General features: G+C 31.6%; 3 protein-coding genes across 15 annotated transcripts; all 3 read right to left on the bottom strand.

Annotated features, from left to right (window-relative positions):
* Positions 1-2690: 2690 nt before the first annotated feature.
* LOC117910898 (B3 domain-containing protein Os01g0234100-like) lies at positions 2691-5904 on the bottom strand. Of its 3 annotated transcripts, none has more exons than XM_034825075.1 (7): positions 5607-5904; positions 5437-5514; positions 4735-4766; positions 4480-4642; positions 4185-4391; positions 3804-3897; positions 2691-3687 (listed from the first exon to the last, which is right to left on the bottom strand). In XM_034825075.1, exons 1-7 carry the CDS (start codon positions 5676-5678, stop codon positions 2942-2944), a joined length of 1392 nt encoding a protein of 463 aa, XP_034680966.1. In that variant the 5' UTR covers positions 5679-5904; the 3' UTR covers positions 2691-2941. The 3 variants fall into 3 exon arrangements, with proteins under 3 accessions (XP_034680966.1, XP_034680967.1, XP_034680969.1); XM_034825076.1 differs by having other exon boundaries at positions 5649-5904; XM_034825078.1 differs by lacking the exon at positions 5437-5514.
* A 755-nt stretch (positions 5905-6659) lies between these two features.
* On the bottom strand, positions 6660-9791 carry LOC117910834 (B3 domain-containing protein At3g19184-like). Of its 11 annotated transcripts, none has more exons than XR_004650806.1 (8): positions 9727-9791; positions 9519-9606; positions 8490-9310; positions 8303-8332; positions 8104-8212; positions 7790-7996; positions 7000-7087; positions 6660-6886 (listed from the first exon to the last, which is right to left on the bottom strand). XR_004650806.1 is itself a non-coding variant. In XM_034825008.1 (7 exons), exons 4-7 carry the CDS (start codon positions 8200-8202, stop codon positions 6855-6857), a joined length of 426 nt encoding a protein of 141 aa, XP_034680899.1. In that variant the 5' UTR covers positions 8203-8212; positions 8303-8332; positions 9519-9606; positions 9727-9762; the 3' UTR covers positions 6660-6854. The 11 variants fall into 11 exon arrangements, 4 of the variants coding, with proteins under 4 accessions (XP_034680899.1, XP_034680898.1, XP_034680897.1 ...); XR_004650809.1 differs by having other exon boundaries at positions 8667-9310; XR_004650807.1 differs by having other exon boundaries at positions 8303-8724; positions 9110-9310.
* A 9347-nt stretch (positions 9792-19138) lies between these two features.
* Positions 19139-25973, bottom strand: LOC117911354. Its single transcript, XM_034825698.1, has 7 exons — positions 25629-25973; positions 24539-24596; positions 24182-24262; positions 23998-24033; positions 23624-23863; positions 23392-23533; positions 19139-20102 (listed from the first exon to the last, which is right to left on the bottom strand). The coding sequence occupies exons 1-7, from the start codon at positions 25805-25807 to the stop codon at positions 19615-19617; spliced, it is 1224 nt and encodes a 407-aa protein (XP_034681589.1). The 5' UTR covers positions 25808-25973; the 3' UTR covers positions 19139-19614.
* Positions 25974-26806: the final 833 nt, after the last annotated feature.

Genomic DNA, 26806 nt, shown 5'->3' with positions numbered 1-26806 from the left:
CAGACACTTGTAAAGCGGGATGGTGTCGAAGCTTGAAATTTGAATTCAAATGTAGGGTAGGGGCACATTTGGTATTTCGGACTCTCACTTTGGTATTGCGGAAATTATTGAATATAAAAATATCGAATAAAAATTAATATAAAAAAATTGATTTGAAATTATTCCTTTTTCAGAATATAAATTTGTAATAATATAATATGATATTTTATTGAATTATATTATTTCAAAACATATTATATTTATATATTTAAAACATATCAGTTTAAATTTTATCCTAAAAAATATTTATATTATAAAAAAACCCCTAAAATTATGCTATTTAATATTAGAAAAAACTAAATGTCTTGAAAGTAAATAATTTAAATTAATTAAAATTATTCAAAATTTTGTTAATCAATATAAATTTATCTTATTTCTATTAAATTTATTTTAAATTCTTTTCAATACATTTACATTCAAAGTTAAAATATTGTAATAAAATTAAATACAACCGAAATTAAATTAAAAATATTTACACATCATACACATAAATATATAAAAAAAAATTAAGTCATTTTAAGTTAAAAAGATTAAATTCACGTATGTATTAGAAATTGGACTGAAAATATTTGAGAAAGAAGTTTTTTGAAAAACTAGGAAGATTTATTGGTAGGCAATATTTGTAGTTTGATCAGTTATTGCAATAATTAATATTTAGAATTTTTTTTTTTAATTATCCCATTTAGAGGTTATAAATGTAATTTTGAATGTTTGGAGGTTTTTTTTTTTTTTTTTATCAAATAAATGTGTTTTTATTTTTTTAGATTGAAAAAGTGAAAAATTAGACCCATTTTTCGAATATTTTTAATTTATTTATTACACACATTCTAATTTTACCTTGTGTGAACATATAGAAATTTATTTATTTTTGGCTTCGGACTCAAGAGGTGTAGCTAGCAAAAAACTATTTACGTTATTAGTTTTGGTTTGATAGCTAAAAAATAGAATGAGGGGGAACCATTCTCTTCGAAATTAAAAAAAAATATATATATATATATAGAAAAATAAGTTTGACAATAAAAGAAATAAAAATCAAGTATTTTCGGAAAAATATATTTTAAATTTTTTTATTTGCTTTCTTAGGATTATTTAAAAAAATAATGATTAAAAATAAAATTATATACAAGAGTTATTTTTAAGATATATTTAAAAATAGGGAAAATGAAATTTGATTCACTAATATGAAAATATATGACAAGAAAAACTTTAAATTTTTTAAATTAATATTATATTCATCTATTTAAAAATAATTTAAAATACATGTATTTTTTAATGGGTCACCAATTATACCAAAAAATGTCATTTTATTTATCATATTAGCCAAATCAATTGACAACTAGATTCTTTCATGCAAATGTTTTCCTTCCTTTAAGATATTTTATTTTTATTATTTTATTATTTTATTATTTTATAATATTTTTTTCTCTAGAAACATTATAAAGTAAGAATTTGAAAAAAAAAGTTTATTCTAGTATCAATAAATTAAAAATAAATCCATATTCTTAATAATAAATAAACTAATAATAAATTTGTATTTATTATATAATATTAATAATTATTGAATATAATAAAGAATAAAATTTATTGTAAGAGTTTTTCATATATAAAATGTTTTACAATATTATTGTACTTTGATATATACTATAAAAATAAATAAATAAATAAATAATTTATATTAAATAAATTAATCATAATTAAAATAATTATATATTATTATATTTATCATTTATTATTTAATAAAACAACTTTATTACTTTTGAATTGATCGTTATGATTAAATAGGATTTGTTTGACAATATTTCATCTTAAAATTCTAGTAAATAAAAAAATATTAATCCTATTTAAATAAGATTATTTTTGCACAATATTTATGAAACTAAAATAAGAATTCTATCATGTATTTGTTTTTAAAGAAAAAATAAATCTTAAATAATAAAATAATAATAATAATAAAATATTTAAAAGGAGGGGAAACATCTATGTCAAGGAGTTTAGTTATCAATTGATTTGAATAAAAAACATTTTTGGGAATAATTCGATGACTCATTAAAAAGTGTAGGTTTTAAATTATTTTTAAATAGATGAAAATAATATTAATTTAAAAAATTTGGGGTTCTTTTTTTCATATATTTTTATATTAGTGAATCAAATCCCACTTTTCCCTTAAAAATATGATATTATAAAATAATTTTTTAGCTTTATTTCTAAAAATACTCCCTCCCTAATGATTCACATAAAAAAAATCAATACAATGCCTCTTAGGCATTGTAGAATTTTTCATAAATTGAATTAATTATTTTCTTATATAATATTAAAAAAAAAAAAATTGCTAGTTATATACAAAATCATTAATATATATATATATATATATATATATATATATATATATATATATATATATATATATATTTTGTAATTGAGTTTTTGCTAAAATATTCTTTAAATAAACAATATAGCCCATTCTTTTAATTTTCACAACATATATATACACACCTTGAAAATATATAATTAAAATGGAAATAGTCAAATAATGGGAAGAAAAAAAGAAGAAAAAGAAGCAAAGATCAATCAATTTGAATTATAGAATATAAAAAATTTAAACAAATCAAATAAAATTAGACAAGAAAATGGAAAGCAATTTCCAAGGAACATACAAAATAGAGCAACATCATCACCCCAATGAATGAATATTCAAAAAATAAGACCTGGTAGATAAAGATGATAAGGAAAATACCAGGTTCATGAGTGCCTTCCCTTTCATGTCAAAAGGAAATGCTCCAAAGGTGAAAAAAAAAAAAAAAAAAAACATTCTCCAGGTTCTTCCATTGTAGATTCCTGACAAGTTTAAGTGTAATTCTGCAAGAAACTATACATGTGTGACACAAAAAGAAATGGACAAACTTCACCATGAGGATTTAGCTAGTTCCTGGAACATGAACTCATGCTTCTCTGCAGCAGGCGAATCCAGAGCCTCAATTTCAGCATCAAGCCTCTTTTTCACTTCTTTTACATGCAGAAGACTCCCTTCTAGATCTCTTATCTTCTCTTCTGCACTAACTCTTTCAAGCCTAGCTTCTCTCTTCCTGTTTTCTACAAAGCCAAAGCTCATAAGTTGGTCTAACCGAGCTCGTAAGAAGCTGACATTCATCCCCAACTCCTGGAAGGCTTTTAGGGTCTTGCTCCAAATAGAAAAATTATCTCTAGAGGTGGTGAGCTTGCTAGCTCTAATGGCATCAGCAATGTTTACAGTCTCTGAAATGATTCCAGCAGCCAGCTTATAGTTGAGACCATCGAGAAGATGATCATGAAGATAAGTTTTCTGACTGCAGCAGAGCTCATAGTACTTGGTCTGGAGGTGTTTGGAAAACTCAGAGTTTATGATCAAACCATTCACAAGAATGGAGAAATCTTCCATTTTTTTCACTTCTTTAAAATCAACAGCAGATTCTGAGAATCTAATCCTCTCCAAGACTTCTGAACCATGCCCATCACTGTCATTTTCTGACTGACATGCTGCAAGGCCAAGTTCAGTAGTTGATACTGATAGGCTCTCCTTCTTAGGATTCTCTTGAGGACTGTTTGGCAAACAATTCTTCAAACACTTCCCCTCTCCATTTTTCCATCTCTTGATATCCTCCCCTGCTAGATCTTTTGGTGCACAACATTCAAGTGAAAAACAGTTGGTGGATTAAATGGAGTGATGATCAGATAGACATATAGAACTACTCAACAGTGAAAAGCCAAAGAGAATTGAAACCGCTTACCAAAATCTTCTTGTTTTACACAAGCCTCTAAATTCAGAAGCACAAGAGGAGCCCCATCTACTTCATCGAAACCATTTGTTCTCACAATGTATACCTGTAAGAGTCAAGAAGTAATGATTAGGGAGAAAGTCTAATATGCAGCATTTCATATGCTAGAAGTGCAGGAATTAGAACCCTCAACCATCATGCAAACTGCATGGCAGAAAACAACCCTCCATGTAACAAGGACCATCAAAGTGATTGTTTCTCAGGAAAATCCTAAATTTAACGATCAATTGGAGTGGTTCAATTCCAGGTTTCTTTTTCCTTTTGTTTTTCCAAAAAACTAGAAAATGAGAAAAATGAAAAACAATACAAGAACAAGGGACCAAACATAGTCACCATGAATTTGGTAGGTTTGACCAGACCAAAAACCAAAACATCCCCTTCAAGTAAATTATGAGCAATTGAAAATCCTCTCCATCCACCACTCAATCCTGTCTTTCCCACAAGAAACTTTGTCTTATATTCAGCCCCCCTTTTATCCACCAAAATAATTGTAGTATCATACTTTGGCAAATGCACATCGCAGAATTTCTTAGGAAGACCCTGTCATAAAAAATTCAAACATATGCAAATTTCTTAGTACTCCAAAATTTGTTTATATATCAACCCTTCTTAAGAATTTCATACTAACCAGCCAAAAACCGCCTGTAACATGTGATGGTAGCATAGACTTAATCATGCTAGGGATTTCAGAAGGCAGATTCCTTTGAACCTTCTCTGCTCTCTCCATGACAGAAGATTTTGCCTCATTACCATTGGTGATATGATCTGTGTTGACCCTTATTCTCTTGCAACTAGACATAAATCATAGAAACAGTATCTTTAGGAAACAAGTATAAGCCTATGGTATTTTGAATTAAAAGCACAACCAAATAAATCTACCAACCTTGTGGCCTTCTGCTGAGCATCAGAAACTTCCTGCTTGGGAGTAAAACACTTAGTTCCAATTAGTTCATCATTTTAGTAATGAATACCATCTAGCAGAAACAAGGGAAAGGGGAGAAAAAAAAAAACTAGCAAGAGAGATCGATTTCTGTCACTTGGTTGTGATGAAAAGAAGGAAAGAAAAGCAAATATAATAGAAATTATGGATAATTTTATACATTTTGCTACTCCACACCTACTCTGTTTGAGAAAATTGAGAATAAGCTTGAAAAGAAGAGAGGAAGATAATACCATCCTCAAACTCCTCTCCCTTCCTTCCCTTTTCTTCTCTTTGTTTGTGAGAGCCAAACAAAGTCTTCCAACTCTTTTCACCTTTTCAATAGTGAATACTAAGTGTCAAACCTTTTCGGTTTTCCCATTTTGGAAAAATGTTTTCATTAGAACTTTTGAGTTTCATTTCAGCCCACCTATTCCAGTACAAAAACTCTCCAACAAAACCCTAAACCTCATCTGCACAAAAGCCCAAAAATCCAAAAACAAAAGAAAAAAACAGAGGAAAAGTTCTCTGCACCCATCGCTATCTTGGAGATCTTCAAAAGTACAAGAGCTCCAGTAAGCAATAAACTAAAAACCCATTGACGGAATCAACTTTTCAAGATGTACAAGAATGTGGAGCAATAAAAAAAAAGAAAAATATTCTAACTTTCTTGATCTTCTGGGTATGATCCAAGTGCCTTTTCATCTGTGGGCACGTTCTCTTAGCAGATGGCTTCCTCTTCATCTGCCAGTGACCAATACACACACTTACATAAACATACCCACATTGATGAACACAAAAAATTAACATATATAAGAAAAGGAGTGAGGGAGAACCTCTGAAGTCCGTTGCTTCAGTTGCTGGACTTCATCCTTTACCTTCACTTTCTCTTCTTCAACTACTGCCATAACCAATACAGATGGCAACCCAGAACTCAGAAAGCTCTCTCACACTTCTCTTGAGAGATTCAGTTCAGAGTAATGGAGAGAGGACACGGGGAGATGTCGACCGTTTCGTTTAAAAAATGGATGTCTTTTGTACGGTGGCTGTACTGAAAAGAGGATGTGACCCTTTTTCAGTTTTTTGTATTGGAAAAGACTCCATCATCTACAGCATTGGAGCCAAAATTTAAATTTTTTTTTATTAATTTACGATATGGCCTCAAAGTTTTTCGTAATTATACCTTTTATTTTATTTTATTTCTAAGTTTTAAAATTTTCATTTTTCTGGGATTTCTATGTCATGGTTGGTACCTCTTTACCCCTCTGCAATACAATATCATTAAAAAAAAAAAAAAAACTCATTCTTTAAATTTAATTAGAATTTCTTTATCTATTGCAAGATAAATTTATTAAAAGAATTTATAATTTAATTTTTTGAATAAAAATACCCTATTTAATTTCCTTTCAAATTTTGTTTGATTTTTAAAAATTAATTATGCCTTTCATTTCTCAATATTTTTAAAATATATATTTTTTCCCTTATTTTTTCATGTCTACAAGTTTAAGAGAGCAAATATCTTTTATAAACAACAGTTAAAGTTGAAAATGAGAATAAGATTATGGATTAATTTCATTTATCACACTGAGGTTTCGATTAAATACATTTAATTTTTGTAGATTTGAAATTTTATCAAATACCCCTCTTATCCTTTTTTCACTCGAAATAAGAGAGGTACATGATGAAATTTCAAATTTATAGAGGCTAAATGTATTTAGTTAAAATCTCATGAAAGGTAAATGAAATTAACCCTAAGCTTATTGTTTGAACTTGTGATTTGAAGGTTTCCAAAAACCCGAACTTCTCCAAAGAAAAAATGTTAGTTTTGATGGGCAAGCATGAGGAAGTGTGTAAGGCCAACATAAACCCAAATCAACCATAATTGAGAATAGGCAACTGAAAAAGGAGCATCTATCCATCAATTTCTCAAATAGTAATGTATATATAAAACCAAAATTCCAAAACTTGAAATGAATTAACAGTCTGCTATCCGCCTGAGGATTTTCTAATCAAAAACCTCTACTCTCTGAAACTTCAGAGCATTCTCTTGAGAAATGTCCATACAGAATGGCTCCATAAACAGGTTATTGTTCTCTGCTTGATCTTCTTCCAAGTGCTACATGCAAATGAAAAAAAAAAGGGTGGGGGGGAAAGGAAAAGGTTAAGAAAAACTTTGTTGGGCATTTGGAAATGGCTAAAGAAGCAAAACAAAGAAGTGAAACAACTTACAGGGATTTTTTCGTCGACTGTCCCTCAAATCAAGAAGGCATCCAGCAACATCATCTTCTATTGTGTTTTCGACCCTCACAATGAACACCTAGAAAGTTGGAGATAAGAATAAGACAGAGAGAAGCTACCATGAAAACAGATACCAATTTCAAGCAGTAAGAAATTGCAGAATTAAACACAACAATCCACATGCCAAAGGGAATATGAAGTCTGAATTACAAAACCTTTTCTCAAGAAAAAGTATGAATTAACCTATCATTCATATTCCTTCTATTTTTTTCTTCAGAGCAATTTGGGGTTTCATTTCCCAAGCCCTGAGGTGAAGTTCAAAATTCCAAACTAGTTAGTACTGAAATTAGCAATTCCATTTTTTTATTTATTTTTTGGATGGGAGAGAAGAAACTCAAACATGAGAACTACTTTGTCACTCTTGACAATACCTATTCAATTACTGAGTCTTTTGAATCTTACTTTTTGATCACCCGATTTCCCAACTCCTACTTTCTACATTTTCTGTTTTCCTTCGATATCACACACTAGAAATAATGACCCAAGACAGTTTCAGTACCACTCTCAACCCTATATTTTCTATGCTAAGAATTCTACCCCACCTGTATAGAAAAGTTGCTTTGCAACCTAATCCTATAATTTTTCAGGGCATTGAATACATCTTCCGAATTAGTCCATTCTGAATTGTGATATTAAAATTAGGAGGTAATTGAAACCAGCACCAACAGGAATTGAAACAAAAAGGTTGTATATCCAAGTAACAAGAAGGTTTAACAGCTACCTTGAATTTACAAGGCCCGACCAAAAGAAACACTAAGATATCACCCACTTTTAGTTGATGGTCCAAGGAGAATTTTCTCCATCCAGCACTCAACCCGGATCTGTTGACAAGAAAGTTTGTTTCATATTCCTCTGCAGCCTCATCTTCCAAAATGATTGTTGCATCATTTTCTGGCAAATGCAACTTGCAGAAACTCCTAGGAAAATACTGCCATAAGAGGAGTTAGTGGCTTAGTGCATAAATATGCATCTTAAATAAAATCCATGCTTTGAGTTCATTGATTTCAAGAAATTGGGGGAGAATTTCAATCTTACCATCCAGAACCCTTTGGCAACATTTGATCTAGACATTGTTCTAGTCAGGCTTGGTAATTCAGAACCATGATCAGCTATAATTTTCTTTGCTTGCTCCATTAGGGGATACCTATTCAGATAAAGGTCATAGAGGCAGCAGATCAGAGGGTCTGTCATATGTTAAGACTAGTAAAAAGGACATTCAAATCAATTCACTGACCTTCAAAATTCTGAAATTATTGGAAACTACCTGCACAAGCATAAACACAAATTTTCCATTAATCCACCATTCATATCATAAAAACACAACATTTCTAAAACTTTAGACGTCGTTGAGGCATGCCATAGCGCTTGATCAACAAAACCACCATTCAGAAACGATTCGCTCAACAAGATTCTTTATTTACCTAGTTAATGGTGTAGGATAGATTTCATTGAACACTGCTATCTAAAATTTCCTATGATAGTGTACAATAAGTGTTGGCATTTTTGGTGATGCTTGCATTCATGTTGATCGATTTAGGCATGAATTTATTGAAAAAACACAATAGAAGAATTAGCGCCGATTGGACATCCAAGCATACCACAGAAGAACTCCGAACGCTAGCGAGTGCTGTGGAATTCACACTGGATGGATCAAATCTAGGACATCAAATGAAAATTACGGAAATTTTAGGGCAAGTTAGAGATCACCGAACGAAACAAGTACAAATCAGATCAATGCTAGCTTAAATTGTCAGCAGGAAGACATTCCTGGATGGTCCAAATTTGGGATTTTCAAAATGGCCATCAAATAAACAATGGACATATAAAAGGGAGCAAAAAAGAACATAGAAATGCCTAATGGTGGTTCCTGTGCCATAGATAAGCATAATTTCCAATATAGAAAATAATTCTTTTGCAGAATTTCTTCTCCTAAAAACAAATACCATGTCCAGCAATTTCTTTTTTGCAAAAAACAAGGGCATAATCATTGCTATTTTGACTACCCACAAGAGATTAGGGTTTCAAGTTTGTCTAATCTCACCTTTCTCAACCAAAACTAGCTCAAAACCCTAACCCTACACCAAAAATAACATAAAAAACACATCAGGGTATTAGCACAATTCATGAAATGAAGAGCAAAATCTAGTAAAGTGGGTCTCACTTGCTCAGCCCTATGAACAGGGATAGAGACCCTTTCCTGGAACAGAACCAGCTCGGTCTCCAAAGCCTAGCTCTGCCTAATCTGATGGTGAGCAAACAGAACCAAATGCTTCAGAGACAGAAACTAATAAGAGTCCCTAGAAAGAAAACAAATATGTAGAGAGAGACCCAATATGCAAAGAGACAATGATGTGTCCTTATAGAGAGAATAAACTATAAAGCAGTAGGCATTTGGTATACTTGGTTCCAGTAAGACTGACTCTCCTCTGAGATCTGATGCAATTTTATACCTTCCATTTGTCATGTTCTTCCCCATCATCGCCCTTTCTTCCTGAACCATCTCCATACTTTCAACTGTAACCCAAAAACTTCACACCCCTGTTCATATTGGATATTCTTTAATCATCTTAGTATTTGAGTTTAATGAAATTCAAAATATCTTTTGACTTTGCCCACGTGGACAACACAGTATTCTACTGGTTGAGCCCCCTTTCTCACCTGTCTGTCCATGTGAATTCTCTGTGTACTTTCTTCCATACAGTCTTGGCTCCTAGGAATTCTACTGTTTAGACAGATCCTTGAGTGTGTGATGACTGATGAGACTTGGTGTGCATGGGCATGAATGCTAAATGCTGGTTTTAAGAGATTTTTTCATGGAAAAATAATTCTAAGTAATAATCACATGAAGAATTGGGTGTGAGTTTTCTTTGCATTATGAATTAATGAAATAGACACAATGACATTAATGTAATAATGACTGTCAAAACTATGCTAATTAAAAGATAGATTTTCATGATGATTTATCTAATCTTTCTATGGTTGAAGTAATTTTTAGAGTAGAGTTGACTAGTTTAATGACTTGAGATAACATAAGCTAAATCAAGTTTGCTTTGACTAGAGAGTATATAATTAAAAATGAAAGATGCAGTTTCAATTAATCTAAATTTCCACTTTAAATCATGCAATAATACAATTTATTTACTTCAAGACAAAAATGAAAGATGCAGTTTCAATTTATTGAGAACATTATATTTCTTGGAAATTAAATTTTGAGTCTTAAAAACAAACTTTATTTCTCTTTTAAATCAAATAAATATTTAAATAATTTATTATCTAAATTTATTTTAGATTACAAAATCATACTTTAGAGCATTAAAATTTTGTAATGCTAATCTAATGTTACCATTTGTATGAAAGAGGAATGCTAGTATAATTAAACGATATTGTATATAAAACTAGGCAAAACATTTGATTTTTTATTGTGGTGTGTTTAATTGGATGAACAATTCAAAAATGTTGAGGAAATTTTGAAAGGAATAATTATGAAATAAACAAAATTTAAAATCTATAAACTTGCAAATGAATTGCTTAAACAAATTACAAGTCTAATAATGAAAAATTTTTATAACACCTATTTGCAAGTTTCCATCATCATAGATTATATCTTATAATATATTTAAAGTTATTTAAAAGGAATATCTTTATTAGTATTAGTGTGCACACATTAGATTTTGTACTTTGAAATTTATGAAGCAACTTCGATCTAGGGATTATTTTGAATAATTTGATTTTAAATATTTAGAAGAGCACATCATTTTTCCAAAAAAATTAAATTAAATTAAATTAAAATTAATTTATCCCAAAACTCCCTCTTCAATTTTTTTATTTATTTATTTTTATCAAAATCTATTGCAAAATTTTCATGATAATTCTACAAGAGGAAAGAGGAAAACAAACTACAAGTATTAGAATAAAAATTCTTATAACATACATGAGAAAATTTTCATACTCATTTGTTATATAACCTAAAGATACATCTATATTTGCTCAAAAAGTAGATGTATATAATATATTAACGTGTACAAAGAAAATGATATGTCGGATTCATACCTTCGATTTTGATTGACGTTAAGATCAAAAACAAAATAGCAGCTTCAATCTTGCAATCTCATTTATCAAATAATTGAGTTTTGAGCATTTAAAAAACACTCCACATTTCAAATAAAGTAATTTCTAAATTGAAACCAATTTTCCTTTTCAAAACACTTCCTTCTTCAAAGTTTTTCTCTAAATTAAGTTATAAATTTTAAAAGTTTTTTCAATGGTACTTTAAGTGAGAAAAGATCCTAGAATTTTTCCTTTTATGTCATTTATCATAAACAATTTCTTGCCCGCGGTTTCACATACACGGTTTCTCGCACACGGATTTCGCACATGGTTTTTCTTACATGGTTTAATTACTTTGATTTTACCATTTCTTTTCCTCATAAAGTTTATTAAATTTTTTTTCACATGATTTGGCCTTTTTTGTGTGGTTTTTTTCCAACCCACTCAACTTCAAAAAAATGTTTTATATTAGCAATTTAAGAAGGAATTAACAATAGTTAGACATTTTAACATCTTTTTTCTCACACCATTTTTCTATGCTCTTTCATTCTTTTTTTTTCTTTTTCTTTTTGGTTTTTCTCTCACTTTACATGGTTTGTCCTCTTTTATATGGTGTTACCATAATTCTCCATTTTAAAAGCATTTTTAAATAGTACTACTCTAAGAGTAAAAAGTGAACTAATAATATTGATAAGTTTTAAAACTTTTTTTCTTACGTGGTTTATTGTGTTTTATTTTCTTCATAGTTTTTTTCTTTTCTTATATGGTTTATATTTTTTTTTCATGTAGTTTTTCTTCACTTATGTTGTTTCTTTCCAACTCATTTTGTTTTTCTTCCTTAAATTTTACTCACTTAGAGGATATAAACTTATTTTTATATTTTGTATAATTATATTTGTAAATTTTTCATGAACAACATAAAGTTGGTAACACTTTTTAGTGAATTAATTTTTTTTATAAAGACGATCTCTATTTAAAGTATATAAAGTTACGTTTATGTTTAATGTAAATTATGTATAAATTTTGCATAATATGTGCACGTGAAAGAAAAAAATATGAATAACAATTACTAATATTTCTTTATTGAATGTAAACTTATCATGTGAATCATATTGTATATAAGATTATTTTTATGCTTAACATAATTATATTTATTAGTTTTCTAATGAATGAATATGTACATAAGAATGAAAAATATGTTAATAGAAGTTATTAACATTTATTAATAGAATTAAAAATTAAACAAAGGTTGCACATAATTTACTTAACAAATAAAAAAATATTTTTTAACAAACAATAGCACAATGGAGTAAAAGAAGAAAAAAACATTTCAACATTTTAATAAACACGTATAAGAAGAATTTCAAATAAATTTATAAAAATTTTAGATTAAAAAAAAATGAAACTCCTAAATCCATAAGTTTTGTTTTTTGCAAAAAGGTAAAATGTTAAATCTATATTTTAAAATTTTATTTTATTTACTAATCCATTGGTAATAAAAAAAAATCTATTAATTAATAATAATAAAATAAAAATAACAACAACATAGAGTGTGTAAATCTACTTAAGAATTTTAAATTTGTATTTTTAATCTTTCTCAGTAAGATTCCAATTTTTGTCACATTTTTATCTTTCAAATGAATTACAACTGAATGGTAATAATAACATTCATAATTCATTTTACATGAAAATATGGTCATTTAAAGGGTATGAGTTGTTTAAAATTTAAACTTATACAAGAATATTTTAAAATCATCCCTAAAATCTTAATATTAAAATAAGAAAGAGTGAATGAACAAATTTAATATATCAAAATAATTGTGTTTCTCTGATACTTAATTATGAGTATTAAGAAAATTTAAGTTCTCATTCCTAAAACAAGTAGATTTTTCAATTAAGATTTTCCATCCATCTTAAATATATCTTCACATTTAAATGTTATACATATTTATATTTAATAGAATTAAAAATATTAATATGTTTATATTTATCTTATCATTATTTTTTTATAATAACAAATGTAGAAATTGAAATAACCAAAACAATGTAATATATAATAAAAAGGTAAATTTCTATGAAACTTTAAAATAATTTTAAAATTGGAAACAACATAAATTAAAACAATAAAGAAATTGAAAAACTTACAATGAGAAGAACTTACAATGAAGAGAAAAAAAATGAAAAAACTTTTAAGCTTACATCTTAAGGAAGTTACAAATCTTAAGGAAAACTATTCGATGCTTACAATTGTGGTTGAGACCTTCTTGAATACAAAAATTTTGGAATCTTGAATGGTAAAAACCTGTGCATGAATAGTGAACAACAAAATTCACTTTTTATTATTACACTTTTGACTTTTTTCATTAGGAATTTTAATCACATACTTGAAAAAAATCTTCCTTTGTGTGCACACTATTTGACTTACAATTGAAAACATAAAAATGAAGTATCTTATCTTGATGCATGCAAAAAGCTTAAATATGTTGTCATGTAACTTTCAAGTCTTCTTATCTTAGAGTACCCTCAAGCGATCAAAGATCACTTTGATTTTCTTATAAGTGGGAGAATTCTTTTGCAATCATCTTCATTATCTTAGAGATAATTGGTAGAGGAATCCTCTAACTTTGCTTCAATATCTTCATCTTCATCTTGAGAAATGATTGAAGGTTGTTTTTAGGGATCGAGTCTGATACTCCATGGTCTTAGTTGCAACAAGTTGGGCTTAAATTTGTCGCTTCTTAAAGAGAAACTAGGATATCTCCTCCAAGACTAAAATTTGAGGATGATGATCTTGAAAATACTTACGGACTACCTAAGTTGAAGCATCATTCTTAAACTGAAGCTAGGTATTAATAAATTAGAAGTTTTTGCATCAATTGCTAAACTAAATACCATTCGCATAATAATTGCACTTACAACTTAAAAAATGTAGAAAATTCATCAAATGGATATGAAATGAGCATTTCTTAATAGTGTACTTGGAGAAGAGGTTTTTTTATTTATTTTTTATTTTTTTATAACAAAAACTAGGATATATTAAGGAATGATAAGAGAAACAAGTTTACAAACTCAAAAAGACATTATATGGGTTAAAGCAAGCACCACGTTCTTGGTACACGTGGATTGATGCTTATTTAATATGATATGGATTTCAAAAGTGCTATTTTGAATGCCCAGTCTACATCAAGTCAAATTCTAATGGTGATGTAATTGTTGTATTCTTCTATGGATGATTAAATTTTTATGGAAAATTAACACCAAATGTTTGAAGGTTTTAGAGACGCAATGACACAATAATTTGAGATGACGGATTTAGGATTAATGTTTTATTTTCTTGGAATTGAAGTCCAACAAACAAATGATAGTATCTTTATCTCATAAAAGAAGTATGTCGTAGGCATTTTAAAGTGATTCAAAATGGAATCATCATGAACAATTCATATTCCTATTGTAAAGTGACTAGAGATAATAAAAAAGAAAGCATTGAAGATTTAGTAAATCCCACATATTTCAAAGGCATAGTAGGAACTCTTTGTTAATTGACTTCTACTAAACCAAATATTGCTCATGGGGTGGGAATTATCAATTGATTTATGGAAAAACCATATTAGTCATACTTACAAGTAGTAGAATGAATTTTGAGGTATGTAAGTGGCATTTGTGATCATTGAATTTTCTATTATTAATCGAGCAACTTCCATTTAGTGGGCTACACAAATATTAACTAGGAGAGGTGATGTGGAGACTAAAAAATGATGGTAAATCCCACATATTTCAAGGGCATAGTAGAAAGTCTTTGTTAGTTGACTTCTACTAGACCATATATTGCTTATGGGGTGGGAATTATCAGTTGATTTATGGAAAAACCATATCAGTCATACTTACAAGTAGTAAAATGAATTTTGAGGTATGTAAGTAGTACTTGTGATCATTTAATCTTTTACATTTATTCAAACAACTTCAATATAGTGGGTTACACATATAATAATTGAGGAAGGCGATGTAAATATAAAAAAAGTGTACTATTGGGTATTTTTTTATTTTTTTAGGAATAGAAGCATTCTCATTCTCATTAAAGAAGTAACCAGTTGTAGCATTATCAATTGCAAAAGTTGAATAAATGACAATTACTTCCTTAGCATGTCAAACAATTTGACTTTGTAGGATGCTTAGTAAATTGAAGAATAAACAAAAAGGTCTTACAAAAATTTTGTGTGATAGTAAGTTTGCTATTGCATTGACAAAGAATCTGACATTTCATGGTAAAAGCAAACACACAAGCATCAAATTTCATTATTTTAGGGAACTTTGTGAAAAATGAACTTGAGTTTTGTATATTAGAAGATCAAGTTGCAAATATTTTTACAAAGCCACAAAAGTCGGATGTGATTGAGAAGTTGAAGATAATGTTTGGTGTGATTGAATTTATAGTTCGATTTAAGGGAGGTTGTTAAAATTATAATCTGATATAAAGTCAAATTCGAATAATTTTAGAAATTTGATATGAATTGTTATTTATTTAGGTTTCTTATGTTAATTAGGACTTTTAGGAGTCATAATGTAAATATAATTAGTTTATTATAAATATGTTTACTCTTATGTTGAAAAAGAAATAATCAAACATAATAAAATATCATTTTAACAAAAATATTATCAATACCCAATCGTGTGGATTTCAATAGAACACATATCAGGATATCCCCCTCTAACAATTGAGGCTTCCAAGTTAGCATCACCATACTCCAATGTCAAAGCCCGATTGAATTCTCTTTCAATATCCATTGATGTTTTATGGATTAATTTTGGATATGTTGTAGATTGTTATTTTATATATGAATTGTTAGCCCAAAGGTTCTCTTAATCATATTTTGATGATAACAAATCATGTTTAAGTTACTAATTGGTTTGAATTGTAAAAAATCTCAGGTATTAATTTGAAAATTCATCAAATGACCTAATTGATACAAGATCAAGACATTTGGAAGACCTTTAATCATAGGAAACAAATGTAAGATGAATACATGGGTGCACTTAGGTTTTACATATCATTTCATGCATATTTGGAAAACTTGGTTTATTATTTAAAGTTACAATTTCATTAAAACCCGAGTTTTATCAAATGTACCTTAGGCAAAACGTTTCAAAATTGGCATATTAATTTACCTAAAGACCTTGCCTAAGTGTCAGAAAAGAAAAGAACAGAAGAAAAAAATAGGTTTTCAGGGCCAAAATATTGAACCGGTCGAGGCACTAGGCCAATCGGCTCAACCTGCCAGGGTACCAGTCGATCTGTTCCCTTTACCCGGTCAAGGTCTGGTCAAGGAGTGCAAAAACACACTCTGTCTTCCAATCCTTTCCCAATCAAGGTATCTTCTTTCCTGGTCGACCTTCGGTTGAGGTTTGGTCAAAGCAATGGTAATCTGTCAAAGCATTAAATGCTCCAACGGCTAGTGATCCGGTTGACCCCCAGCTTGACCGGTTAAGGCTACTTTTTGATTTTCTTGGCTCCCGAGGTTAGAAACCTATAAATAGAGAGCTCCACTTCATTTATGAGAGATAGAACACCTGCATTTATTTGTCTACCAACTTGTTCTTGCCTTAAAACCTCTCATTTCTTTCTTGGTGCATTAAATCTTCACTTGCATATCCTTTAGTGCACCTTTGTGATTCATCATAGCTTTGATTTGTATTTGAGCTATCATTGAGCTAGGTTGAGGGATTTATTCTTATAAAATTGAGTATTAAAGTCTTCAAATGAGTTGAATCTTGAAGAGATTGTGTAAGAGCTCATTAAAGCCGAAATCCAAATGTAAAGGAGATTAGAAGCTTGGTTGAAGCTTCAAGTTTGTGGAACTCTCACTCTGTTAGGAGCTTGAGGAGAGTGGACGTAGGCAAAGAAGTGTCAAACCACTATAAAATTTGAGTTTGATTTCTCTAACTCTATCTCTTTATATTTGCTTCTATTGTACTTGAGTTTGTTGTGTTCAAAAAGATTTTTAAAAACTCGATTCACCCCCCCCCCCCCCCCCCCCCCCCCCCCCCCCCCCCCCCCCCCCCCCCCCCCCCCCCCCCCCCCCTCTTGGGTGTTTTTCTCATTTAAGATTAGCCTTTATTTTCTCATGAATAGTGGTCATGTTATGCCACTTTTGATTATTGGTTATTAGATGTTATATAATCTTGTGCTCTTATGGATTTATGCTCTAAGATTATTTATCAATTATAGTGTGAATTTGATTGTTGATTTTAATGCATATTTTGAGGGAGAACCTTGTTTAGATATTTTTGGTTTTGCCATTATAGAACAAGGGGAGAATTTGAGCTTAAAATTCTCTTCACAAATTTTGATGATTATGAAACAAATGATAATGATTTAATTGTATACTTAATTGTCTTTTGAGCAGATATAAAGTTAAAAATCATTTTATTAGAAGATCAGAATTTAAGTTTAGAGTACAAGACCATATACCAAGAAAGCTTTAAGTTAAACTAAATTTTTTTGGGATGTTTATTCAATATAAATTTGAGATGCATAGGATTTCTTGCATATCTTCAAAAACACCTTGTCTTACAAATTTTAGAAAATCTACATCCAATTCAATCTTTAAATTGCCTTGAACGATAAAAACCAACTTTTCTCAATGATTGCTTAAGTTATAATGGTTTTTTGAAAAATTCCATGAAGATTTAAACTAGGGGTGACAATGACTTGTGTTGTGTTGGGTTAGTATTATACTAGTGCAAGAAATAGTGAAAATTTACTTGGCTCAAATACAAACACAACCTATTATTTACACAAACCACATGACACGATTAGTTTAACTTATTTAATCTCAATTTCAACCTACGTATTAAACCCAATAACACAATTATAATCCACTTAACTTATTTAAAATTTAAAATTTAAAATTTATAAATGTATTATTTTCAAATGCTTTTTAATCGCTTTAACTTCCAAATTTAATTTTTTACATTTTCATTAATTTGATTATTTAATTTTAGTTATAATATGGTTATAATATAAAAAATAAATTAAAATTTTAATTCTACACTTGTTTATTATTTTATTTAATATTTTAATTATAAAATATTTATAATATTTATATTGAAATATATAAAAATTTACTTTTTTATTTAATTTTTTTAACTATATGATTTTTATAAATTTAAAATATTTTAAACTTATAAAATTATATAGGTTGTAGAACTTTGGGCATAAACAAATTAATTTGACACTATTAAGTAAAAAGGTTGGCTTATAAATAAGGCATTTTGATACTATTAAGAGAATGGGTTAGAGGAATTTGACAATCAAACATGAACACAGCTTATTTATTAAATGAGTTATACAAATTAATATAATTATAACATGAATACAACTATACCAAACCCAAACCATCATTTTTTTTCCCAGTTAAATAGCCAAAAAGGTCTACTCTTGACAAGTGATGGTTACATAGTTCTTTCCTTTCATGGATTCCATTTCTTGATATCTAATCTAGTTCTCCGCTATCTGTAGGAATGTTTCTATAATTAATCGAAAATTCTATTTTCTCAGCAGACTAAGAGCTGGAACTACTAAAGGAAGGAGCTAACTTACTAGGTAGAAAAACAAAAAAAAACCACTCTATACTTTAAGAAAGAATATATATATTCCTTGGAATATTGTAGCTTAAAACTATCAAAACAAAAAATTTTGTAACTCGAGTGACAGATTGATCAGTCGAGCAGCGGGAAAGGAGGCTACCGGACGCTCAACCTACTTGGGTGAACCTCAACCAGTCAAGGGACCAATCCAGGTCACTCAACCTACTAAGGAGAACCTCAAGCAGTCAAGGGACCAGTCGACAAATTGATTATCGGTTGACCTATTCCCTCATAAGTGTAACAGCTAGTCGAGGAGTCAAACTCAAAACTGTTTACAGAGGATAATATGGCAAAATGATCATTCCCCTGTTCCAAACATGTGACTCTGAAAGAATCCTTCCTTTGCCGTATATTTACTGAATTAAAGGAGCAGGAGATCTGTATTAACAACACATTCATTTAGGTTCCGGCCTTATACAAAAAGGATCTTTGTACAGACATAAGTTATCCACAGGTTTACACGACTGTTCAATACATATATATCATCACTCACCCGATCCAACATACTGGATCAGAAGCAGGCCTCTGGGCAGTACATTTTTTATATAGGCTTTGTCGATTGATTAACCCAAATTTTTTCTGAAGCCCATCAGTCCCTTCAACCGTGTTACTCACTCTGTACATATGATCTTTTCCTCACTAAACTGTACAACTTGCAAGAAAATTAGCCCACTTTCAGGCATGGAAACTATTCCAGTTGTCCCATACATAACATCTGATTGTTACATTGCTAAACTTGGATGTATTCAGCACCTTGTAGGGATTAAGTTTTGCCTGTAACCTCTTAGGGGCTTCCATAACATCCTAGCAAGTTCACATAGAGCGATCCCCACAATTTTTATCCTTGAGAGATCACTACAATCTTGAGCGACGAGTGCATTTGCTTACATACTGAGAATACCTACGAGCAGAAGCAAGCGGCTGCCCATTCAAAGAGCCAGAAAATTTAATATCCCAACCTTCAATGTTTTTAGGGACACAAACATCAAAGAGGAACTGCCCAAGAACACTATGTGCACTGATGCGTGGGGGGTCAGGCACAGGGACTGATCTTTCTTTCAGCTCATCAGGTGAGGGTCCAGAGTCTCTACCATTTTGATACTCTGCTGAACTTGGCAAGAAGAAGTGGTCACTCGGCTCGATTGCTACTCTTCTTAGGCTCTGGTTCGAGTTCACTGCTGCTTTCTGGAGGTTGCATATCAACTCAGATATCTCATCCTGTGTACCCTCCATGCCTGCTCTTTCTCCTTCAAGTTGGATTTTTTGGAGATGGACTGAAGCTGCCTTCTCGAGGAGCTCAGTCACAGCAGCCTTGTATTCAGTTGGATATTGCCTGTAATGACCTGAAGCAGCATAATAGAACAAATGAGCTTGATTTGTATTTTTTTTTCAATTTTTTTTATATTTTATATTTTATTTTTCAACCTCTTTCAGGTATGCCTAGTCCTAATTTCAGTAGCAAGAGGAGCAGGGGACCAGACCCTGTAGAGAACATGACACTGTTATCACTCTTGGTAAAGAGAAGGTATGAGTTGATACAAATCCTGATGATGATAAAAAACATCAAAGTAAAGAGTCAGTTTGCATTTAAGAATCAACTGAAGTCTGGGTTCTTGAGCACAATAGACAGGCAGTACATGTTGGACATGTTCCCAGGTACAGGACCCACCACATGATTACATAAATCATCTCACAAGACAATTGGAATTTCTGTGAAAAGGGACTTGAAATTAATTTCCATTTTGTTAGGAACCTGAATGATTGGGAGTTGGGTGCCATGGAGCGTTTTCTTTCTTTACTTCAAGGACATTCGGTGAAAAAGGAACAACAGAATAGAGTGGTTTGGAAGGGTGGGAACAAAGGGGTCTTCTCTATTAAGGGGTTTTATTCTGTGTTATAGAATGGTTGTACAACCCCTTTCCCTTTAAAAATACTGTGGAACCAGTGTTGTCAAAAGCAAAAGGCAATATCAAGGCGATAAGACTCCTTTTAGCCTAAGGCGAAAGGCGAAAAACAAGGCGATAGCCTAATTATAGTAAGATGATAAAAATATACATATATTCACCTATTCAATATTCAACCAATATAAGTGTTGTCTTCAACAATCAACACCATTAATTTTTCATCACTCACGATGTCTTATAAAATTAACAAAATAGTAATAATTATTGAAAGTGTTAAATATTATACCCCATATTATAAAAAAATCATATTGTTCAAAGATATTCATCCTATCTAAATGTATATTCTAATTTTTCAAATATCTAAAAAGCAAAATAAAAAACAAAATAAGAGATTGAACATTCTAGAGAAGCTTTAGGCAATCATCATCATAGTCATTATTGAAATTAAAATTGTCATTACTTTCATCAAGACTAGATTGATAACCCTCCATCTTATTATCTTTTTTTTTTATAAGTAAAAAAAGTATATTAAACGAAAAGAGGAAACACCAAAAACCGGTGCCCTCTAAGTATACAGGGAGTATACACACCACCTTCCCTAACTAGGAGTCTATCCAGTCTACAAAACTTACAAGAGAAGAATGACTCTCTGCTAGGGAACCCCTGACCCAAAACCAAAGATTACATACAAAAGAATATTTCAACCTTTGAAGCGAAAGATCCTCATCCCCAAACGTTAACCTATTTCTCTCCTTCCAAACTGACCAAAAAATACATAAAGGCGTCATTTGCCAAGCCTTTTTGCGTCTTTTTCCCACAAACCCTCCATTCCACCCAAGAAGGGTTGTCTTCACTGTACACGAGAGAGTCCAAGATATTCCAAAAAGAGAGAAAATGAGGTTCCATAGGATCCGCGTCTTGATACAATGCAGTAGGAGATGATCCACTGTTTCTTCTTCAGATAGACAGAGAAAGCACCTGTTTGCCAAAGAGAACCCCCTCCTTTGAAGTTGCTCCTGTGTTAAAACTTTACCCCAAGAAGCCTCCCAAGCAAAGAAAGCTACCTTGGGAGGCACTCTTGCCCTCCAAATTCTTTCACTAGGGAACAAAGAAAGGCCCCCCAGCTCCATCATAGAATAAAGGGATCTAACTGAGAAAGCCCCATCATTTGAATGAAATTATGATAATATAATATCTTTATTATCTTTATGATAATATAATATTTTATCTTATACTTTATTTAATCCAATGTTAGATTGAATGAAATTATGATCTAAGTATGTTTAATCTTAATTCATGGCCAAAGGCGACCGCCTCTATGCCTTATGCCTTATCCCAAGATGATTGCCTAAGCGTTGCCTTGGCATTGCCTTTTTGAAGTCGCCTTGCCTAGGTTTTCAAAAGGCAACTTTTATCTACCCTGCCTGGCCTAATGACCTAGGCAACCTAGGTGATCGCCTTTGATAACATTGTGTGGAACCCTTGGATTCCTTCAAAGGTGAGTTTCTTCACTTAAGAGGCTTGTTGAGGAAAGATTGACTTTGGATCAACTTCAAAAAAGAGGGTGGACTTTGGCCAACATATGTGCTTTATGCCAAGTGGAGTTAGAGACCATAGACCATATCCTTCTTCATTGTGACAAGGCGAGATTACTATAGCAGCTGGCATTCTCCATTTTTGGTGTTCGGTGAGCAATTTCTGACATAGTTAGGGAAACCCTCCTAGGATGGAATGGGACTTTTATAGAGAAATGGCGTAGTAAGGCTTGGAGAGCAGCCCCTACTTGCATTTTCTGGACGCTTTGAAAGGAAAGAAACAAGAGATTTTTTTACAGTGAGGAATTGTTTGATCAAATGCTAAAAAGTTTATTCCTAAACAATTTCTCTATATGGGTTAAGGTGTATATAGGTGATGGGTATACGCATTTGATTGATTTCATAGAGTGGTTGGGTATTGGTTGAGGGAGGGAGTATTTTTTTTTGTACCCTCTTTTCTATTTCTTGCTTGTTTTACTTGTATACGACCAGTATACTCTTATGCTCTTTTCGCGCTTTTTTAATACAATTGCTTACTTATCAATAAATAAAAAAATAAAATCATCTCACAAGACAAAGTCCTCCCCACCATACTTCAATAGCTTCAACTATCCAACGCTAAGCTTCCATATCAGTCAGCATCAATACAAAAACAGGACCAGCATCTGATATGGTGATGATATGCAAGGTACTTGGTCAAGTCCTCTGCTTTCTATTTAATTATTCATCCATTAAATAAACGAGTGGACATAACTGACACTAGCTTCTTTTCCAATAAGTTGACAAGACTCGTTTAAGATTATGATTTATTTATTACAATCACCAGCAGTGGTCAGCATGTGATATTTAACACTGTTGCATGCCGACCTAAAACAAAAAGAAAATGCATTGGACATCATAAATCATGAATATTTTGAGGGCACAAAAACAACTAAAAGTGAAAAAATTAGAGCAAAACACGTATCACTGGCTGTACAAAATATCTTTGATAATTTGTATATATTTGCATATATCTTTGATGATTTTTTGCTTTATAAAATTTAATGGTCATATTGGCTACTTTCCAACAGTATCACTGGCTGTACAAAATATGTATCATTTATAGAGGCAGCCAATTCACTACTTGATACTAAAACTTGAATTTATACCATGAAGTCCTAATAATGAAACAGGGAAAAGATTAGAGGGCAAACCTGCATGAAGGGAGTTATTCCATTTCAAAAGTTTAACATCAGCCCCAAGATCTTGTAAATGGTGAGAAAAATTGCAAACAATCTGATATGGAGCAAGATCATCATGTTTGGAGCATAAAATGAGAAAAGGAGCTCCCAAACCCTAACAGAAGAGGAGAGAAAAGATGTTGCATTAACTGATGCAAAAAGAAACTGACAAATTTGAGGGGCTGCAGATCAGATAGGAACTTACAACTGAAGAGTATAGTGTCCTCCAGTACTCAGTACGTTGGAACTCAAACCTAGTGAGATATAGAGCATCCAGACCAGAAGCAACACCTTTTGCCACCCAAGATGCTAGTTTTGTTGAACCAGGCATTTTGAGAATGGCGGGGGGCAGACCAAATCGAGCACCAAAATCACTTGTAAAATCTACTGGACTAGAATCATAGATGTATCCAGAAATGCAATTTCTGACCAATCGACTATCATCCTTCACAAAATAAACAAATAATAAATGTAATGTTCAGCAATTGGGTTACTACATGGTAAAAACATTGTTAGTTTCAATTCTAAAATAGATATGACCCGTTAAAACCAAATTGGAGATAAGGAAATAAAGCATACCACGTGAAGGTGTGCTTCGCATGATCCTTCAATAATCTGCATCAGATACCAGTTGAAAGTTGAAACAAAAGTACCCAGCATTTTAAATTCATTGGGGATTATTTGTAATGATTGGGAGAAAAGGGGGGCAAAGCTACAGTGCATAAAAAACAAGATTGGATGCCTACATTGTCCCTGGATTTACCTGAAAAACCTTGTACATGCAAGCTTTTGGACCACCAGAAAAGGCTGCAAAGACTATAGGACATGGTCTAATCCTCAGCTCCTGCTTATCAATAACAAAAATGTTATTTATTCTGTGAATCAAATCCAAATCCATATAAATGCCTCTCATGCTTAAAAAAATACATGAAAATTGTTAGTCTGGAACACCATGCCATATTGTAGTTGAATTCCATTCACAGATTCTTCACCAATGTGGGAATCCACTCAGCCCTATCATCTATATCAGATTGTAGCCCTTGATAATTCATTGAATGCCAATTAAAAGAGAACAGGTACCAAAGTTGCATATGCAGAGGGAAATGATAACAAGACTGACCTCAACAAGCTCGTTGAGAGCAACAAATGCTAGCGAGGTGGCCTTCTCAGGAAAGAAACTGCATTAGTCACAGTTTTTTAGAATTATAAGCCCGGCAAAGGAATAGAACAAAACAATATACACAAAACAAGACTAGCATTTGATCCCTAATTGTTTCTTTCCATGCCAATACTGATGCTCGCTCTACTCATTCACTAGCCTTTATCCTCATGTGCTTGGGACCTTTTCTTACTTTTTTCATGTGAAAGTTATGGTGAAGCTAACTGATTTTCACCCAAACTTGGGATACAACAAGAAGGAATTCCAGGGCATGGAAGATGTGGAGAATATTCTTAACCTTTTGAAGTTGGGAAGAGTGTGGGAAGAATAACATCATTGTATAACTGAAGACATTAGGGTTGTCAGTCAAGGGATTTGATACTTGCAATATGTGTCTAGTTTCTTCCTTGTGCTCATGTGCGGAAGACTGTTGGAATGCATTCTACAAAATATTCTTGTATTCAATTCAAGAAAAAAAAAAAAAGAAAAGTGTGTTTTCTGTGTATTTATAGACATAATGCTTTAGATCCTATGAAATTGTATACCACTATCGTTTTGTGCCTTTCAAGTCTCGACAAGGTGTGAAAGCTCTAGCTGCAATTAGTTTAGACGGGTTATCTCTGAATCAATCCAAAGAATGGTGTGGAACAGGTTTTCAACACAAACTCTTCCCTAATCTCCATACAAAAAGGATTGGAAGTTTAAGAGTTTGAAAAACGGAAAGGAAATGGAACTCAGTGGATCACAAAAAACCTATCTTCAGACTTTTGTATACCATAAAACTAGAAACCTGCTCAATTTTCAATTCTGAAAATTCAGCTCATCTATAAAAATAATCAAAACCTCCACCGTCAATCCAAGCAACAAATAAATAAACTAGATAAGAAACCCTAAAAAGCCTCCGTAAGGTTGCCTTTGAAAAGGTCAGAAAAGAGAAGGAACATAAAACACAACCAAAGCACAACTTCTCCCGAATTCACTCCACTTTCTCGCATTTTCCTCCGTTTTCTAGGCAACCAAACAGACCCTAAGTTAAAGGAAATTCACTTACGCGTTGAGAAAACCGGCGTGACAAACAAGAGAATTCCATCCAAGAGAAGAGTAGAGATCCACAAACTCCTTCAAGTGGGTCTCCTGAATCGAAGCCCAAGCGAAGATCACGACAACTCCTTCAACCTTGACAGCCTCCTCCTTTCTGACCCAGTAGAGCTTGCCTCCATCGCGCCACATTGCTTCTCCCACAAGAATCGAAACGAAACCTAATTGAATCCAGCGATTGATTCAGGTTCAGACGCGAGTGGGTGAGATCGAGATACTGGGACCGGTTGTTAGAGGTGGTGAAGCTCGGAGTAGGATCGCACGTGTGCCAGCTTGGACCAACGCACCGTGCGCATTTTAGGATTAAGTTCTTATCCCTTAGGCGTTCCTTGACCTCTATTCTGCGCTGTTGTAAACAATGAAACGACGTCGGATAGTGTACGTTGAAGCCCAACGGAGAAAGCGGCCGTATAGATTGAAATGATGGGTTGGATCGTACTGGTAAGGCTTCGCTGAAAAGCCCATTACCCAGCCCACCTCTGTTTGGATGGATCAGGCCCAATTCATATTTGGGTGCTTGTAGGCCAAGTTCCTTTATTAGTCAGGGTGCATGTTGCAGAAATCATTGCTCAAATACATGCTTTTCATACTTTTTTTTTATTTTTTATTTTGGCTTTAATTAGAAATCAATGTATCAAATCAATAATTTTTAGAAAAATTTGATTAAGTATAAAATAATTTTTTATATAAATCAAAATAGAACTTTTAGAATAAATAATATTTTCTTAACTTTTATATTACTCAATGAGCTTTGACTTAACGTTGCTTATCTCCATCATCAATTGTTGTTTATCAGTCACCAAATCATCATTCCGCTCATGAATTTGTAGTGATTGTTTATCAGCCACCAAATCATCATTTGTCATATGAATTTATAGTGAATAACTCAAAACTAATATAAAATAAGTTTCTAGTTAATTAAGTTGTTTACACGATAACAATTATTACGAGAGTGACTTGATTCATCTATCTCGTCTTAACTTAAAAGAAATGTAATCTCTGGTTATGTTTGGTTCCTGGAAAATACTAAGGAAAGAAAAAAAATGCAAAGAAAAATGATTTTTTCATGTTTGGTTGTCCTATGAAAAATATAAAAGAAAATCAAATATAATTAAAACTAATTAAAAACTT

This window comes from Vitis riparia, chromosome 3 (assembly GCF_004353265.1).
Source record: "Vitis riparia cultivar Riparia Gloire de Montpellier isolate 1030 chromosome 3, EGFV_Vit.rip_1.0, whole genome shotgun sequence".
Classification (NCBI taxonomy): domain Eukaryota; kingdom Viridiplantae; phylum Streptophyta; class Magnoliopsida; order Vitales; family Vitaceae; genus Vitis; species Vitis riparia.
This window is presented reverse-complemented; position numbering and strand designations above follow the sequence as displayed.

Bases quoted from the DNA above. Each gene is read 5' to 3' on its own strand.
- LOC117910898 (XM_034825075.1), bottom strand. From the start codon at position 5,678: ATGGCAGTAGTTGAAGAAGAGAAAGTGAAGGTAAAGGATGAAGTCCAG. The intron at 4,767-5,436 runs GTTAGAATATTT...ACTCCCAAGCAG, and splicing joins ATACCCAGAAGATCAAGAAA to GAAGTTTCTGATGCTCAGCA. The intron at 4,392-4,479 runs GTTAGTATGAAA...TTTTTATGACAG, and splicing joins TTACAGGCGGTTTTTGGCTG to GGTCTTCCTAAGAAATTCTG.
- LOC117910834 (XM_034825008.1), bottom strand. From the start codon at position 8,202: ATGGAGCAAGCAAAGAAAATTATAGCTGATCATGGTTCTGAATTACCA. The intron at 7,088-7,789 runs GTAGCTGTTAAA...CCAACTTTCTAG, and splicing joins TCGGGCCTTGTAAATTCAAG to GTGTTCATTGTGAGGGTCGA. The intron at 6,887-6,999 runs GTAAGTTGTTTC...ATTTGCATGTAG, and splicing joins CAGTCGACGAAAAAATCCCT to CACTTGGAAGAAGATCAAGC.
- LOC117911354 (XM_034825698.1), bottom strand. From the start codon at position 25,807: ATGTGGCGCGATGGAGGCAAGCTCTACTGGGTCAGAAAGGAGGAGGCT. The intron at 24,597-25,628 runs GTAAGTGAATTT...TGACTAATGCAG, and splicing joins CACGCCGGTTTTCTCAACGC to TTTCTTTCCTGAGAAGGCCA. The intron at 24,263-24,538 runs GTCAGTCTTGTT...ATTGATAAGCAG, and splicing joins CTCTCAACGAGCTTGTTGAG to GAGCTGAGGATTAGACCATG.